Source organism: Apodemus sylvaticus, chromosome 19 (genome assembly GCF_947179515.1).
Source record: "Apodemus sylvaticus chromosome 19, mApoSyl1.1, whole genome shotgun sequence".
Classification (NCBI taxonomy): Eukaryota; Metazoa; Chordata; class Mammalia; order Rodentia; family Muridae; genus Apodemus; species Apodemus sylvaticus.
In genome coordinates, this window is record NC_067490.1 from 1,512,113 (window position 1) to 1,529,383 (window position 17,271).

At 50.9% G+C, this 17,271-nt stretch overlaps 2 protein-coding genes across 3 annotated transcripts; one reads left to right on the forward strand and one right to left on the reverse strand.

Annotated features, from left to right (window-relative positions):
- Positions 1 to 123: 123 nt before the first annotated feature.
- Positions 124 to 4,752, forward strand: C19H6orf136 (chromosome 19 C6orf136 homolog). Of its 2 annotated transcripts, none has more exons than XM_052162963.1 (6): positions 124 to 348; positions 1,698 to 2,099; positions 2,467 to 2,555; positions 2,720 to 2,920; positions 4,312 to 4,381; positions 4,464 to 4,752. In XM_052162963.1, the coding sequence occupies exons 1-6, from the start codon at positions 289 to 291 to the stop codon at positions 4,575 to 4,577; spliced, it is 936 nt and encodes a 311-aa protein (XP_052018923.1). In that variant the 5' UTR covers positions 124 to 288; the 3' UTR covers positions 4,578 to 4,752. The 2 variants fall into 2 exon arrangements, with proteins under 2 accessions (XP_052018923.1, XP_052018921.1); XM_052162961.1 differs by having other exon boundaries at positions 126 to 360.
- A 51-nt stretch (positions 4,753 to 4,803) lies between these two features.
- Positions 4,804 to 15,983, reverse strand: Dhx16 (DEAH-box helicase 16). The gene is made up of 20 exons (XM_052162954.1): positions 15,617 to 15,983; positions 14,028 to 14,266; positions 13,761 to 13,926; positions 13,492 to 13,548; positions 12,841 to 13,095; positions 12,489 to 12,692; positions 12,213 to 12,407; positions 11,546 to 11,656; positions 11,327 to 11,442; positions 10,581 to 10,791; positions 10,305 to 10,403; positions 10,047 to 10,199; positions 8,795 to 8,935; positions 8,484 to 8,646; positions 8,287 to 8,405; positions 8,069 to 8,136; positions 7,629 to 7,791; positions 7,389 to 7,550; positions 6,203 to 6,376; positions 4,804 to 5,014 (listed from the first exon to the last, which is right to left on the reverse strand). Exons 1-20 carry the CDS (start codon positions 15,821 to 15,823, stop codon positions 4,886 to 4,888), a joined length of 3,132 nt encoding a protein of 1,043 aa, XP_052018914.1. The 5' UTR covers positions 15,824 to 15,983; the 3' UTR covers positions 4,804 to 4,885.
- Positions 15,984 to 17,271: the final 1,288 nt, after the last annotated feature.

Here is a 17,271-nt window from a genome sequence, read left to right on the forward strand (position 1 = left end):
TTCTCATTAAACCACATTCAGTCCAACCTTCCCTCATTTTGATTTTGCTAGGCCTGACAAGAAGCTGCGCAGGCGCCCTGGGAGCGCCCGGCCCGCCAGGCGCAGGCGCACTCCCGCATAGCGGCGCAGGGCTGCTGCGGACCCGTTGTGCGCAAGCGCACGGTATCTCCGTTTCCCTTCCTCAGCCCCTGCCCCCTCCCTCCTTTCCCCTTCACGAAGCCGGCTCCGGGGCGCGCTGCCCGGCGAGGAGACGGGACGCGGGAGGCGCCCTCTCACCCCTGGAACACCATGTATCGTCCGAGCCCGGGGGCCGCTCGGCGCCTCGGGCCCTGCCTCCGCGCCTACCAGGTGCGACCCCAGGTGAGGCGGCGGCGGGCAGCGAGAGGCGGGCGGAGACCCTCCTCGGAGCCGGGTGAGGGGCGGGGCGGGGCGCCGGGCCGCGCAGGCGCAGAGGCCCCCGCCGCCCCTTCCCACTCGGGTGCTGCACGCCTGAGGGGCGCGGGAACCGCGAGGACCGACGTCCCCGGTGAAGTGCGGGGAGCGGTGTCCCATGTGAGGCGCGACACCGCGCCCTGGTCCCTGCCGTTCGTTACCTGTGCCTGGAGGTGACTTGAAGGGCAGGGCAGAGAGGCCGGAACTGCGGGCCTGCGGTGCACCTGCAGAACCGTCCTGCCCGCAAGGCTGGCCGCTGCACCGCGTCGGGCTCTGGGGTACGGCGGGCGCACGGCCACGCCCCCGGCGGGGAAGGCTCCTGGAGGGCTCGGCCAGGCCCTGTGGTACCCCTGCTCCTGGGGTTCCTGGACGCCAAGAGACTTGGATTCAGGCTTGACCTCTGGTGACCTGCCATCCTTGCAGAAGCAGCGTTAGTGACCGAGTTCACCCTTCAGCAATTGGTCCAATTGTCATTTAATTGTGCCGAAAACAATAATATATAACATGTAATATATAATAATAGCTTCCGTTTATGTACTACTTTATGGGTTTAATTTACATTCATCGTCCTGTATATATATGTCTCTCTATTTCCAGGAAACTGAGGTGCAGGCAAAGTGCCAGAGGTTTCGATAGAGTCAACTCAAAATTATTCATACCTTCACTTGTTCTTTGCTCTGCACAACTCTGTTTCAGAGTCATGGACACATGTTATATATAGATCACATCATTTCTCCCATGGAGCAACAAACCATTCATTCATAAAAGACATTCTTAGAATTCTTGGTTGAGAGATGTGAAACTGTCCCAGAATAATGATGGGGTCATAAATTTAAAGGTGTTCTCTCTAAAGTTGGGAAAGGTGGAGCTGTTGTCCTCTGACATTCTTCAAGTCTTCATTAAAAATAGATGAGTCCATCTCTCTTCCCTATGGTAAATTCTCTTCTGCAGGTAGGAGCAGGTAGGATTTGAAGCTTAACAGCCCAGCTGGGATGAAGGAACATTAGCTTATTTTTGTTTTTGTTTTTAAAACTAGGTCTGGGGGCTGGAAAGATGGCTTAGTGGTTAAGAGCAGTGTGTCTCTTCTGGTGTGTCTGAAGACAGCAACAGTGTACTCAAATAAAAAAACAAACAAAAAACCAAAACTAGGTCTATGTAGCCCTGGCTGGCCCAGAACCCATGGGCAGCCGGCCCTCTCTTGGCCCCTAATACCACCATGCTTAGACATCTGATTTTTTTTTTTCTTTCTGTTCTCTTTTCTCTAGGACCAGCACTCTCCTCGGCCTCTACCATTCCCACCCCTGTGGCCTCACTCCACTCCACCAACTTCTCCATCTTTTCCTCTTCACTGGTCACTACCACCCCCACATCCTCCTACCCACCCTCTTCCCCAGGCTCTTCCCCCACCTCTCTCTCAGGTCCAGGCTCTCAACTCATTGAGTATGGTTCTTCCTCTGAGAAAGACGGAGGAGGGACCAGGACCAGAGCTACACAGTGGTTGCCTGGATGGGCTTAGGAGCCTTTTTGAGGGGCCTCCTTGCCCCTATCCTGGGGCTGTGATACCCTTCCAAGCCCCTGGACCTGCCCATCCTTCCCCCAGCACTCCGTCAGGAGATCAGAGTATGGAGGAACACCTGGCTGTCATGCATGAGAGACTAAGACAAGAGGTAAGCAGCTCTTTAGCAGGAAAATATGGAGACTAGTCAGTTACTTGTCTTGGTAAAGTGAGACAAGGATACAGCTGCACTGTGAAATACTTTTCTGGGTCAAGGGTGCCCCTGCTTGAATTAAGGACAGTTAAATTGAAAATGACATTTCACTTGGGGCAGGGTAGGGAGAGGATGAGTGGAAGTTAGAAGACCCTAGAGATAGGTATCTAAGGAGCCAAACTGGTGACACTCTAGAGGCTGGGGGAAGAGGATTCCAAACTCAAGGCCAGATTGGCTACATACCCTGTCTCAAAAGTAAGTTACATATATTCTCAAACTGGATCTTTTCTTTCCCACTGATTTGATGCCATCTTCTTCCGCCTAGCTTCCTACCCTCTTCCTTCGCTCCCATGACTACACTATATATTCAATGGATGTAGAGTTCATCAATGAGATCCTGAACATTCGTACCAAGTGAGAGTTGGGACGAGGGAGGGGGGGGAGAAGAGGACCCACGCTAAATAAGTACTTGGTTGGGCCTTGTCCCAGAGAAGGTTCTAGCTGCTTCCTGCTTCATCCCACACCTTGGCTGAAGCGGTTTGGCAGTCCTGACGTTCCTGTCCCTTTGATTCTCACAGGGGCCGGACATTTTACGTTATGTCCCTGACCCTTTGCCGCTTCCTGGCTTGGAACTATTTTGCACAGTTTCAATTGGAAATTTTGCAGCTGACCCGCCACCCTGAGAACTGGACCCTACAAGCCCGCTGGCGTCTAATAGGTCTGCCCATACATATGCTCTTCCTGCGTTTCTACAGGCGTGATAAAGAGGATCTTTACCGGTAAGAGGGAAGAGGCTAGAACTACAGTAGCTTCCCTAATACTGCTTGTCTCCCAGCAGTCTTTAACTTGCCCTGGTTTGGCTGTAGACTTCCTAAAGGTAGAGACTTTTAGTCTTTTTAATTTTTTTTAAAATGTGTTTGTGTGCATGTATGTAGTAATGCACATTAGAGCAAGTAAATGAGTGTTCAGAAGACAGCTTGTGAGAATGGGCTCTCTCCGCCACCATGCACAACCTGGGGATTGAACTAGGTCCTCAGGCTCGTCTGTAGGTACCTATACACAACCATCTCAGTGGCCCAGCCTGCTTTTCATAAAATTAGTGGATTTTTGTGTCTGTTAAGAAAAATCATCCCTGAGCTGGGCGGTGGTGGCAGACATCTTTAATCCCAGCACTTGGGAGGCAGAGGCAGGGGGATTTCTGAGTTTGAGGCCAGCCTGGTCTACAAAGTGAGTTCTAGGATAGCCAGGGCTATACAGAGAAATCCTGTCTTGAAAAGAAGAAAGAGCCGGGCGGTGGTGGCGCACGCCTGTAATCCCAGCACTCTGGGAGGCAGAGGCAGGTGGATTTCTGAGTTCGAGGCCAGCCTGGTCTACAGAGTGAGTTCCAGGACAGCCAGGACTACACAGAGAAACCTTGTCTCTAAAAGCCAAAAGAAAAAGAAAAGAAAAGAAATCATTCCTGACTTTGAGTTTCTTATGTTACTTGGACCTGATGAGTGATAAGTACTTAGTTATTGAACAAATAACTCTTGGAGGATCAGGAGTCAAAGGCCAGCCTCAGCTGCATGAAACCACCTCAGAAACAAAATGTGTCCTGAATTTAACTCTAGGTAAAGTACATGGCTGCTTCTGGCTGGTACATCCCCCCAAATAACTAGGCTCAAGCCTTTAACACTGCACTTAAGCATTTACATGATTGATATCTGGGCTGGTGAGATGGTTCGTTGGGTAAGTAAAAGTACCTGCCTCCAAGCCTGACAACCTGGGACCCACATGATGGAGGAGAGGACGTTCATTGTCTTCTGTCGTGGCACATGCAGTTACCCACTCACAACAGTAAAACAGGTTGTTGTTCAACAAATTTGCTGCACCGTGGAACACATTTGAGGCCTTCTGTACCAATGGCACTCTGATTTCGATGAGCTTAATTCAACCTGAGCATTAGGTGTTTTAAGTTCCCAGGTGGCTGGGTACAATGGTGTGACTGTGGTCCCAGTGTTGAAGCTGAGAGTTGGGAGTCAACCTGGGCTACATACTGAGATCCTGTCTCAAATAAAGCCGTTCACCAGATGACCTAACACATGGCAGACTAGGAACTCATTTTAATAAATACTTGAAAGTTAAGCCTTCAGACAGCTTTCTTCCCTCAGAACACCTCTCCCTTTCCTAGGACCTTTGATGCCTTTTCCACCTTCTACCTGAATTCCAGTGGCCTCATTTGTCGCCATCACCTGGACAAGGTGAGTGCTGGGCCTGGGTTGGGAGGGGTAAAGGCTAGAACATGTCTGTTCTTCCCCAGCCTCCATTAACCTGTCTTTGCAGATGATGCCTTCACACTCACCATCAACGCCTGTGAAAAAGCTGCTGGTGGGAGCCCTGGTGGCCCTGGGGCTGTCGGAACCAGAGCCTAGCTTCCACCTGTGCTCCAAGGCCTGATCCAGACTTGGGTGAAGGCTGCATTGAAGACTGCTACGCACAAAAGGAGGTGGAGGTGGACAAGAATGTCCAGAGCCAGCCGCCACTCTCCGCTTCCTTCCTTCCTTTCCATCATGCTGTGTAAAGCTGCTGTGTAATTTAACTTGTAAATAATAAAGTTTAAGCAATGATATAAGGCAGATTTTCACATCACTTTCTCTAGGTTCCAAAGTTCTCACACACTTCATTCCAAAAATAATTTTGTTTACTAGATATTAAATAAAGTATGGAAGGAAAAAAGAGCTGCAAGGCTCAGTCCATGTCACTTTCTAGCCCAGCTCTTCTCGTGTCTTGCCGACTTTTTTGGGCATTTTCTTAGCATGAGGATCTTCTAGCTCCTTGGCCTTATAGTAGTGGGGAGCCACTTCCAAAAGCCAGCTACTTTCAATCTCCAATACCTGTAAGAGGGAGCAGAGATCAGTAGGGTTCCTTTACTTCCAAATCAGAACCTTAATTGTGTGGTCAAAGAAGGAGCCTCTTTCCCCATTGACTCGACAAGAAAAAGACACCTGGCTGCTTCTCACTAACAGGGCAGACTGACCCTGCCGTGTGCTTACCAGGTAAGTGAGCCTGAGAGAGTCCTGCAAGGAAGAGCCTACTCCTCGGGAAAGATTTCATCTGCTTAATGTGCTTGTATGGCCCCAGTACTTGGTGAAAATTTTATTTATTCCAGAACCAAGGGCCTCATGCTTGCTACACAAACATTTCCTTAGCCTTCCCTCTATTTTATCCATATTTTTTAAATTTTTATGTACATTGGTGTTTTGCCTGCACATATGTCTGTACTGGCTTTAAAGGCAGGTGAGCCACCATGTGGTTGCTGGGAATTGAACCTGGGTCCTGTGGAAGAGAAACAGCTAGTGCTCTTGACTGAAGATTTATCTCTCCGGTTATGTTTTTTACTTTTGATGTATATATATGTGCATGACTACAGTGCTTGCAGAGGCCAAGAGGAAGATAGGATCCCCTGCAGCTGCAGTACAGGCAGTTGTAAACTACATACCATGTGGGTGCTGGGAACTAAACCTGGGACCTCTGCGAGGACAGTGAGTGCTCTAAACCACTGAGCCATCTCTCCAGCCCCACACTTTTTTTTTCAAGACAGGGTTTCTCTGTATAGCCATGGCTCTCCTGGAACGTACTCTGTTAACCAGTGCTGGAATTACAGGCATGCGCCACCACTGCCTGGCTAGTCCGACACTTTCATTTTGAGAAAGTGTCTATGTTGCCCACATAGACCTTGAATATATGACCCTCCTGCCTTCTTGAATACCAGGGATTATAGACTTATGCCATCAAGCCCAACTTCAAATACTGAGTTAATTAAAATTCTCAGATCTTAGAAGACAGCTGCTAGAAAAGATTTCCTATATTTACTTGTAATAGCGTTGAGGACTATACCACTGAGCTACATCCCAAGCATACATTAAATCTAATTTATATTTGGTTACATTTGACCCTACCTTAAACTAATGAACCTTCATGTTTCCATGCCAGTCCCATTCATATGAGTTGAGCTTAAGGTGCTAGCATATTGTGTCCCCCACCTTCCTCCCACCCCGTCTCCATCCATCTGAGTTCCTTACCTGTCTCATGAATTCCTTTGTGGTCAAGACAAGCTCATGGTAGAGCAACCAGCGTGGCTGTTGTTCAAAGAGAGAGGAGTTGGGATGGATAAACACTGTTTGTTGCTGTTTCACTGTGCGGTAGCCACTCCGAGTCAGCCTTGCTGTGTGGTAAAAATAACCCGAAGTGATGGCCTAAGAAGCAGGCAAGAAAACCAGGTCAGGCACCACTTCCCACGTCTGAGATCAGGTTTCTGGAGAACTAAAAAGGTGAGGACCCAGTGAGGAACCCACTTGATGTGCTCTCTAGGGAAGAATGGGCTCCAATAAACAACACCCTGGAGAGTGCTCAGGCAGGGAAGCTGCTGTGGCCCCTCGGTAGTGGATTCAAGAAACGCTAATCTAGAGGTGTGGTAATGTGAACGAATGTTAATAGTTTCTTCTGAGTTTAAAACATACCACACTGCTCTTTAACCTGGAAGGCAAACAACTCAAAACAGCTTCAGGAAGTCCCAGAAACTCACTAGATTCACTAGATCCCTTCCTGACAGAGAAAGCAATAAATGCTATGTCCCCCTCAGACAAGCCAAAGATTACTGCAAAGATTCTTGAGATCTGACCAGCTGCTTGGAAGAAACAGAAACCAACGAGGTTAGCTAAAAGAGGATTAGACCAACCAAGTCACTTGGAAAGGACACTTTCCAACCTGATGAGGAGCCACCTATACTGGGTGGGCTTCAGTAAAGCTATCTTTTAGACATTCTGCAAGAAACTCAGTAATCCCTTACCCATATTCCAAATAAAATTCATTGGTTCAACAAGATAGACTTTAGTGGTATTTGTATTCTGGTCACTTGTGGGCACCCTCCCTATGTAGGGTGAGAGATGTGTGTAGCGTGTGTAGCATCTCCCCAGGAAAAGTTTTGTCACACTAAAAAGTGACTACTCCTGCAGGCTGTCCATTACTTACACATGCACTTACACATATACGAGAGAGAAAAACAGGATGCCAGGTGGTGATGGCACACACCGTTAAACCCAGAACACGGAAGGCAGAGGCAGGTGGATCTCTTGAGTTTAAGGTCAGCCTGGCCTATAGAGTGAGTTCCAGGACAGCCAGGGCTACACAGAGAAATCCCGTCTTGAAAAAAACAAACAAAGAAGAGACAATAGGAGATAAAAAGAAAATAATGTCAAACACACTGACCTTTCTCACACGAACGTAGTCACCTTGGCAAGAAGTCAAGCCGACTTCCACACGCTCCAAGAGCCCCTCCAATTGTTCCCGCACATCCCGGGCTCGGCGCATGGACCTGAACTGTACGAAGTTTTCATAGCACCACTGGGAAGAGTAGCCACTCTCGGCCCACTGTAAAGATGAAGGGCCTTAAGTACACAACAGGATTCAAGTCCCCCAGACTTCCCAAATTCCCACTTGCCCAGTGACCTGTGTGTACACATTGAGCAGAACCAGGTGGTCCCCACCAGGGAGGAAAAAGTTGACACGGGCATTGTCGGCATGGACGACCTTATCCTTGGGCCGGTAGAAAATGGAATTGTTGACAGACAGCATAGCAGCCACGGTCAGGATCTCTTCTGAACAGCTGTACCTTGAGCAGGGTAAGAAGAGGATAAAGTCAAAATAATAATAATAATAATAATAATAATAATAATAATAATAATAATAAACAATAGTTGTTTTATTGTTGTTGTTATTATTATTATTAAAAACTGGAACTGGGTGGGTGGGAAGACTTACTATTATTATTATTATTATTATTATTATTATTATTATTAAAAACGAACTGGGTGGGAAGACTTACTATTATTATTATTATTATTATTATTATTATTATTATTAAAAACTGGAACTGGGTGGAGACTTACTTCTCAGAGGCCAAGATCATTTTAGACAACATGGGATCCACAGGCAGCTCTGCCATCTTTCGACCAGACTGAAAAGGAAGAGGGAAAGGTGAGGCCAGTTTCTCTCAGGTTCCTTCCACCAGTACAGGAGCCCCTGGCCCCACCCACCCAGGAGTCCCCGGAGCCAGCAGACGATTTCCTTCACACTGTCCCAGCCCGTGCTGCTCAGCTCAGCTCACCGTGGTGAGTTCTCCAAGGTGGTTGAGGGCGCCAAGTGCATAAAGCTGTTCCAAAGCCAGCAGCAGGGTCTCGTATGGAGGAGGGTCCAGGAAATCAAAGTGCATCAGGTCGTGGATCCCTGGAGAAAGGAATAGAGAGAGTCCACAGGTGCACTACCTCCAGTGTCTCATCAAGATCAAGAGGACAGCCCCATCACCTAAGCTCTTTAGCAGCAGCACAACGTTGCCCAGGCTTGTCCTCTGGATCTCAGGAACTGTGGTCTCCTCCAGCTCATGCTGATAGGCCCAGGCTGTATACAGGCGGAAGCACTTCCCAGCAGCCACTCGACCTGCGCGGCCAGCCCGCTGATTGGCTGAAGCCTAGAAAGAGAGGGGAGGCACATAAGCGGTCAGGACGGTGTTAACTCAAAGGTATGTTAACTGATAATCCCCCTCCTCAAACACTACAAGCTTTATATGTGGGTGATGTGTGTCTCCCTCTACCTCAGGGAGATAGATGTAGGCTGACCTTGCTGCAGGGTGTGACCGTGAGCGACTCCATGCCTGTGCGAGGGTTGTAGCTCTTCTGCTTGCAGAACCCTGGATCCAGCACATAAATGATGCCTTCGATGGTAAGGGAAGTTTCTGCAATGTTTGTTGCCACCACCACCTAAGTGAGAGGACAGCATCACGCAGGGACCCAGCCCGCCTGGACAGGTGAGGAAGCACAGTGCAGTGTGGGCAGTGTCCACAGATGGGGGGATGAGGGGACAGGCGGGAGCTGGCAGTCAGAATGCAGGGTTGTGCTTCAGGAAGCACGTCCCATCTCTCCTCACACATCACTTCTGAGGCAGCGTCCTCACCCGCCTCCCTGCTTCTACACCTGGCCTCCAAACAGCATGTGGAGCATTCCTTTTAAAACGTAAAGCTGTGAATTCACACCCAGGACCAACCACAGAATTCAATCTGTGTCACTCAGACCAGGGACTATTTCACCTCTCTGATCACACCCCACACTGTGCTTGTCCCTGCCCTCCAAGTGCTCTTCTGTGAGGTGCTCTGTACCAGTTCTTCCCCCACCCCCACCCCCGACAGGACAGCCCTCCCTTCTTCCTCTACTCTACCCTTTGGCCGCCTCCCACTACTAGAGAGTTTCTGCTCCTCCTCTTCTGACTTCCCGTGCTGCCCCGAGTCTCTCCGCTGTACCCAGTACAAACTAAGGCAGGCTTACATGCCCAGTCTCCTCCCATCGGGCTGTAAGTCCTACTGTGCACACTGGGAATCCTCACCTCAGCCCACTCCCCAGGCAGCGTGTCCTGGGCCTCGACGCTGGGGCCTCCCAAGTGCTGGGTAAGTGCCTGACCACTCGAGCCCCCAGCTCAAGACCCTCAATATATAGTTGTTCAGTGAGTCATATGTCCGCCTAAAATCTTTTGGTTGCCATTTGCCTGCCTAAAGTCTGACTGCTACAACAGCTCTGTCCTGGCCCTTGGCTTATTCAGCTCTGTCTGCAGCACCTGAGACTCCCAAGCTCACTCATTTCAGACTTCAAACACATCTCAGCCTTCCCCTAGGACGTCCCCAGGATTTGTCTCAAAGGTCCACTTATATGCGTCCTGGCGTACACTGAACTTGCTAATGCTGATTTCAACTCTCTCTGGCTAGAAGGCGAGGGCCTGGTTGCTCCTCAGCTGTGTCCAAACAGCCAAGCAAACAACGTGCAGGGGACGGCATACTTGTGTGTGTGGTGCAGGTGGAAGGGGAGGGTTTCTCCCACTGACCTTCCGGGCCCCGGGGGGTGTGGGCTGGAAGATGCGAGCCTGCATGTCTGAGGGCAGGTTGGCATAAATGGGCAGCACCAGGAGCTCCCGGATTTTGGAGCCCAGCCTGCGGCAGCGGTCCTGGAGCATCTCACAGGCAGCCTCAATCTCTTCCTGAATGTGGAGCAGGATGGCAAGAGACCTCGAGTCAGCCCCGGGACCCACAGCAGGCCTGTCCTCCCCTGAGACACTCCAACCACTTCCCACCACCGTAGACACCTGTCCTGTCAGGAACACCAGGATATCCCCAGGGGGCTGGGTCACATGGATCTGCAGCACAGACACAACACAGGCTTCCAGGTAGTCAGCCTCTGGGGCCTGGAAAGGAGGAAGAAGACACAGGGTCACAGAAGGGCCACGTGCTCAGGCTCCTGTCCCTGCTCAGCATCATTTACCCCACCCCCCTCTGGGTGTCCATTAAACCCTTCCCTTGGGACATTCTCCTAAACCAGCCCCAGCTCCTCTGCCTCACACTGAAGCCCTAGTGTGGGGCACCTTGGTATAGAAGATGTCAACTGGAAACCTGCGTCCAGGGATTCGGAAGACAGGGGCGTCATCAAAGAAGGCAGAAAAACGGGCAGTATCCAGTGTGGCTGAAGCCACCAGGACCTTGAGCTCAGGTCGGAATCTAGCAACGTCTTTGATCAACCCAAAGAGAATGTCTGTGTGCAAGGTCCGCTCATGAGCTTCATCCACCATCACCACACTGGGGAGGAAGTGGGAGATGGTGAGGCAGAAGGGACAGTGTCTTAGCAGTACAGGGCTGGGTCACAGGGAGGACGGAGGGTCCTAAGGGTGAACAGGGACTGAGGTTGGGGGAGTCTAGGGAGAAGTCAAGCATTCCAACTATGTAATTTTGGCAGGTGGTAAACATGGTGGGTGGCCCATCTGGGAACTGGCCAAGAAAAGCAGTCAGGATGAGGCTGGTAGCATGGCTCAGCAGTAAAGGCGCTGGCCACCAAGCCTGCTGACATGAGTTTGATCCCCCGAACACAAGCACATGGTGAAAGGACAGAACTGACTCCTCCAAATTGTCTTCTTATCCACACATATATACATGCATATCCACATACATACACACATTCATATGCACACATACATACATATGCATACACACAAAAACATACATACACACATTCACATGCGCACATACACACATACATATGCACACACACAAAAACACACACACACAATGCACACGGGCGCGTGCACACACACACACACACACATACCACACGCACCTGTAACTTGCAAGGTCAGGCTCAGAGAGGAACTCCCGGAGCAGCATTCCATCTGTCATGTAGCGGAGAACAGTTCTCTCTGATGTGCAGTCCTCAAACCGGATGCTGTAGCCCACCTGGCAGTCAGGAGGTTGGAATGATCAATGCCCAGACCTGGGTGTGGGGCCGTGTGAGCAACGTGAGAGAGGCTCCCCTCTCACGAATCCCCAAAGACCTCACCTCATTCCCAAGCTTCACACCCATCTCCCGGGCCACTCGGGCTGCCACACTCATGGCCGCCACCCTCCGGGGCTGGGTGCAAGCAATCTTCATGCCCTTCTTTGTGTAACCCTGAAAGGAGAGAAGAGAGGGTTACTACTCTGTAGACACGCTGCGGTGAGCCAGGCAAGGCAGAGAAAAGAGAACAGGAGGAAGCTGGAAGGCAGAGCAGGACAGACAAGATAGAAACCAAGAGCCCCAGGGATGCTAAGCCAGCCCTGCAGACCTTTGCTTATAACCAGACTCTGCCAGACTTGACTGACCTGGGGCAGACTGGCTGAGGTGACCCAGAAGCTATGGGAGACAAAAGGTCAAACAGTAGGAAACAAGGCTTTCACTTTTAGTTCCCTGGCCCCTGCAGAGAGAAAGCAGGGCCGAGGTCATGCAGGGTGGAAGCCCAAGAGGTTCAAATCTAAGATGTTCATTTCACTGCTCCCATGGGAGACCCGCACGTTCTTAACTCAGTCTAGCTGCAGATGTGATGTTGGGGAGAACAAAACGACAGCGTGTCCTCGGCAGTCTCAAAAGCCTCATGACTTAGCAGAAAGGACATCTTCACCATCACACAAAGGAGTCGCCAGGACTAACTCAAGGGCTGGGCCCTAGGTAGCACGCTATAATGACTGACCTCCTCAAAGAGGTACTGTGGGATCTGTGTGGTCTTCCCGGAGCCAGTCTCGCCTTCGATGATGAGGACCTGATGGTTGGCGATGGCAGTCAGGAGCTCCTCTCGGAAGGGGAACACTGGCAGGCTGCGGCGCACAGCCTGGATGGACTCCTTCTGCTGGGCCTGGGCTGACAGGGGTGGGCCTGAGGACGGCTCCTGAGGAAGGGACAGAGATGGTGAGGTCCCAGCACCGTTAGAGCCCCCAGGTCATCATCCCAGACTCTTTCTTCCTCTCACCTCGTCACCCTGGAGCTGAGCAGCACGGACAAACTCGATGGTCTCGTCCTCCTCCAGCACCAGCTGGTACTTGGGCTCCTGCGCAGCAGCATCTCGGGCCCCAAACTTAAGGGATGCAGCACCCAGCCGGCCCTCCTCCCAGCGCCGCTGCTCCTCTCCCGGGGCACCTGACTCCTCCTCCACGATGTCCACAGCTCGAGCTGGCTATGGAGGGAGGAGCAGGAAAGCTGAAGAAAGGTGGCCCGGGCTGCCCAGGTCCTCCCCACCATCACTTCTACCAGCTGTGAAAGGGAGAGGGAGGGACCAGCCGCCACACTGCCTCACCCACGAGCTGAGGGTGGGCTCCCCTCACCTGTCCTCGAGTCTCCTTGGGCATGTGGTAGCGATTAGTGGCCTCCAGCTTCTCCTGCTCGCCAGCTGCCTGGTACTCCCGAGCCAGGTCACGCACACGTCGCTTGTACTTGAGCTCCCTGCGCTCATGGCGGCTCAGCTCCACGTCCCCAAAAAGGACCTCCTCGTCGGCCAGTTCCGCCTCCAGGTCCTCTAGCTTTTCCCGCTCCCGCTTCGCCAGGTATTCCCGACGGGACTTCTTACGGAGCTCAGGGACCTGGGTCAGGAAGGGAGAGTCAAATCCTCATCCTACCAGCACTGAAACACTGTTCCCTGCACACTCGGAGTGTGGAAAACCTCCAAAGAGGAGGATGTGAGGCCTTCCAATAGGCTAGCTGTTTTGTGTTTCATCAAGTCTCAAAGACAGGGGAAGCGGAGTTTTACTCCCAGACACAATGACTTGATCCTAGCGAGGTGGAGGATTTGTGACTTTCTCCTTCTACAACCCAAGTCCATTCCTTTCCGGCTCCTGTCAGGCAGGCCCCTCCTCTAGAGCCTGACCACCCAGACGCATCTCAGCACACTCCATCTGCGACCCTTCCTGCTACGGCCGACCACTCCAACCATCTTTCTCTTTGTCTTCAGATACTACTTTTGGGACCTAGGGTCTCACCATGGCCTTCCGGTCTTCCTCAGCCATCTTGAGGCGCTTCTGAGCCTCTTCATAAGCCTAGAAGAAATCATTAGAGGGATATGAGGCTAATTCCCCTCAGGATGACTAATGTCCTTCACTGCCCCTCCTCAATGAACGACCTATGTGGATCTCAACCTGGCAGGGAGGGCCTTAGCCAGAGAGTCCACAGGAACCCTAGTGACAACTCTTGTCTTCCCAGAGACAACTCTGCAGCCAAATCCAGATTTACCGAACTCTCTTCAGCTCACCTTCTTATCTGACCGCTCCAGAACATTCCTGGTCCGGTCCTTGTCCCGCTGCCGAACCCGCTCTGCAAAGGCATCCCGTTCCTCCAAGTCCTGGAGACGCTCACGCTCAGTCTTCTCCCACTCATCCTCTGAGGCTGGCTTCTCCTCCGTGGGTGATTTACTCCCCCTGAATCCAGCCCAATGGATCAAAGGGGGATATTGAGAAAGCTTAGCATCCCCACAGCCGACAGCCTGCTTCAATCCCCTCTCTCATTCCTTCTGACTTACCCTGTCTTCTGCTTCCCTGACTCAGAAACCTCTTCCTCCTCTTCCTCCTCCTGGTGTTTCTTCCTGAGGTGTTTCCTTCTCTTCCGCTTCTTCTGGAGGCTGCTCTCGTTAGCGCCCACTGCCTCCTCACCACTCTCGCTGTCTTCCAACAACTTATAAGAACGGTTCTTCTCCAGCAGGGCTCGGGCCTCTCGCTCAGCTGCCCGAGCTGGCTTTTCCACCACGGCTTTCCGTGGCACCTGCCAGTAGATATGACAGCTCTTGACCTCGGTACCCTCATTTGCCTACCAAGGGATTACTTTATCTTAAGCCTATCTCCACCTTTTCTCTTCTATGTAGTTTTGTCCTATGGTCATGGCGCCACAGCTTCTGAACTCCTTTCCAGGAATCCATTTAGCAAATGGTTACTGAAAACTATCCGGCGGTGGAGGGAGAGAACCAACACGCCCAGGTTGTACGCTGACAGCCTTACGTGGGCATATGCACGAAATAGAACTTCTTCCTAATTTTAATGACCTATTTTTCTTTTTACGTGTATTGGTGTTCTGCCTGCAATGTGTGCTATGTGAGGATGTTGGTTCTCATGGAATTGGAGTTGTGAGCTGCCATGTGGGCGCTGGAAATTATTGAACCTGCGTCCTCCCTCTCCTCTAGAGGAACAGCTAGTGATCTTAATCCCTGAGCCATCTCTCCAGCCCCACAATAGAATTTGGTTTTTTTGTTTTGTTTTGTTTTGTTTTTAAGAATTGATTATAGCTAGGTGGTGGTGGCGCAAGCCTGTAATCCCAGCACTTGGGAGGCAGAGGCAGGTGGATTTCTGAGTTCGAGGCCAGCCTGGTCTACAGAGTGAATTCCAAGACAACCAGGGCTATACAGAGAAACACTGTCTCAAAAAAATAAGAATCGGTTCTGAGCTTAAGCAGTTTCCATTCTAAAACCCATTTTCTTTCCAAGATTTTTCATTTACTTATGTGTATATGTATGGGTAACCTGGCAAAGGCCAGGAGCCCTCCAATCTCCTTGGAGCTAGAATTACGGGTGGTTGTGCGCCACTAGACCTGGATGAACTGAACTCTAGACTAAGAACTGAACTCAAGTCTTCTAGATGCATAACATGGGTTTTAAACTGCTGAACCATCTATCCCCAACCTCCATCCTATTTCTTACACTGTAATTCTCATAGTTCTGTTCTTCTCAGTGACTCTTTCCCAGGGCTGGGGATTGAACCAAGGCTAACTGTATGCTAGACAAGCATTCTACCAAATGAACTACATCCTTAGGTCTGGAGTGTGTGCTGTAACTAACAAGGGCCGTAGTTTACAAATATATGTAGATCCCTCTCTCTTGAGTCCTCTCCACAGACCTAACATACCTAGATAACAGAGGACGAAATTAAATGTTGGGCAGAACCAAGAATGGTAGGTCTCTCTGTTATCCCAGTACTAGGTAGGCTAGCTGCAAGTTCGAAGCCAACCTGTGTACTATATCCAAAGTTGCAGGCTATCACTGAACAGACAGCTACACTGCGTCTCAAAACAAAGAATAAGGCCAATGTGACTGTGGGTGGACTGCCCCGGCGGCACACACACCTTGCTCCAGAGCCTCAGCGCGAAGTCCCGCGCCGGCCCGCCCAGGTCCAGAGTGTCGGTGTCGCGCAGACGCTGCACAAACTCCTCGGCTGAGGCGCAGCGCTGCGCCGTACCGATCAGAAACTGCGCGACGTGCCGCTCGCTCAGCCCCAGCACGGAGTGCAGCTCCTCCTGCACCCACCGCTCCAGCCCCGCCGGCGTCGCCATAGCGACGCGTCCCGCTCCGGCCGCGCAACCGCGGAGCGGCCAGGACTACGGCGGGGCCGGGAGAGGCCCGCGGTGTCACGGCCTCGCACCGGCTGCGGTACAGCTTCCTCGTCCAGAGTGCGGGATTGGGTAGTTCTACAGTCTCACAGGCTCGCGAAACCCGGAAGGAGTCGCGTTCTTCCGGCCAGGGCTCGACAGTGGCTGGGAGGGTTCAAATCGCGCAGCCTCTTTCCTGACGCTTCCGGCAAGAGGCTTTCGTGCACAGCCGTGTCCAAGCTCTCCGTCGCCCCCTAATGGTTTGTGCGCGGGTGCCGCTCTCAATCAATACAAACTGTGTTGACTAGCTAGTCTCCACAGCCTGGGATAAAAGGAGTACACATCAGGATTAGGAAAACAAGGTATATAATAAGCGGCCGGAGAGACTGCTCAGCGAACTCGAATTCGATTCCCAGCACCCAAATTCCCCACAAACAACCACTTATGACTCCAGCTCCAGAAGGATCTACCACTTCTGGCCTCACCTGACACCTGCAGTCATGTACACGTATTCATACCCAAATACACATACACGTAATTTTGGTTTTTTTTTTTTTTTTGGTTTTTTGGATTTTGTTTTTTTCGAGACAGGGTTTCTTTGTATAGCCATGGCTGTCCTGGAACTCACTCTGTAGACCAGGCTGGCCTCGAACTCAGAAACCCACCTGCCTCTGCCTCCCAGAGTGCTGGGATTACAGGCGTGTGCCATCACCGCCCGGCCATACACGTAATTAAAAATATTATTTTTTAAATAATTAAAGGTACATAATAAAAATATGTATGAGGGTTTTTGGGTATATTAACATTTTTTGTTTGTTTGTTTTGGTTTTTCGAGACAGGGTTTCTCTGTATAGCCCTGGCTGTCCTGGAACTCACTCTGTAGACCAGGGTGGCCTCGAACTCAGAAATCCTCCTGCCTCTGCCTCCCAAGTGCTGGCATTAACGGTGTGTACCACCACTGCCCGGCTATTTATTTATTTATTTATTTATTCATTTTCATCCCCCAATGCTGCCTCCCTCCTGTTCCCCCCTCCCCCCCAAGAGGTCCTTTCTCTATTCCCTTTCACCTCTGAGAAGGTAGCCTCTCCCCCAGTATTCCCCCCCCCCCCCCATCCTGGTACAACCTGGAACTCTTGATCCTGTTGTTCTTACTTCCCAAGTGTGGGGATTATAGGCATGTACCATCACACTCGACTGAAATGTGTAATTTATATACAATAAAAAATAATGAGAGGCAATTTAAGTAGATTTTATTTCATACTGACAGGGAGTGAGAGGAATGGATAAGGTCAAAACACTCCACATTTTAAAAAGCGATCCACATGGATGTTACTAACAGCTTAGCGCATACCTACTGCTACTGGTTTGTTGTGATGTAACCCCTCCCCAGCACAGAGGACCCTGGGGGAGCA

Coding starts and splice junctions, on each gene's coding strand:
- C19H6orf136 (XM_052162961.1), top strand. CDS start 289: ATGTATCGTCCGAGCCCGGGGGCCGCTCGGCGCCTCGGGCCCTGCCTC. Junction 361..1,697: donor CCTACCAGGTGCGACCCCAG/GTGAGGCGGCGG, acceptor TCTTTTCTCTAG/GACCAGCACTCTCCTCGGCC. Junction 2,556..2,719: donor ATCCTGAACATTCGTACCAA/GTGAGAGTTGGG, acceptor TGATTCTCACAG/GGGCCGGACATTTTACGTTA.
- Dhx16 (XM_052162954.1), bottom strand. CDS start 15,823: ATGGCGACGCCGGCGGGGCTGGAGCGGTGGGTGCAGGAGGAGCTGCAC. Junction 12,408..12,488: donor CTCAGCTCCAGGGTGACGAG/GTGAGAGGAAGA, acceptor TCCCTTCCTCAG/GAGCCGTCCTCAGGCCCACC. Junction 5,015..6,202: donor CAAAGGAATTCATGAGACAG/GTAAGGAACTCA, acceptor TCCCTCTTACAG/GTATTGGAGATTGAAAGTAG.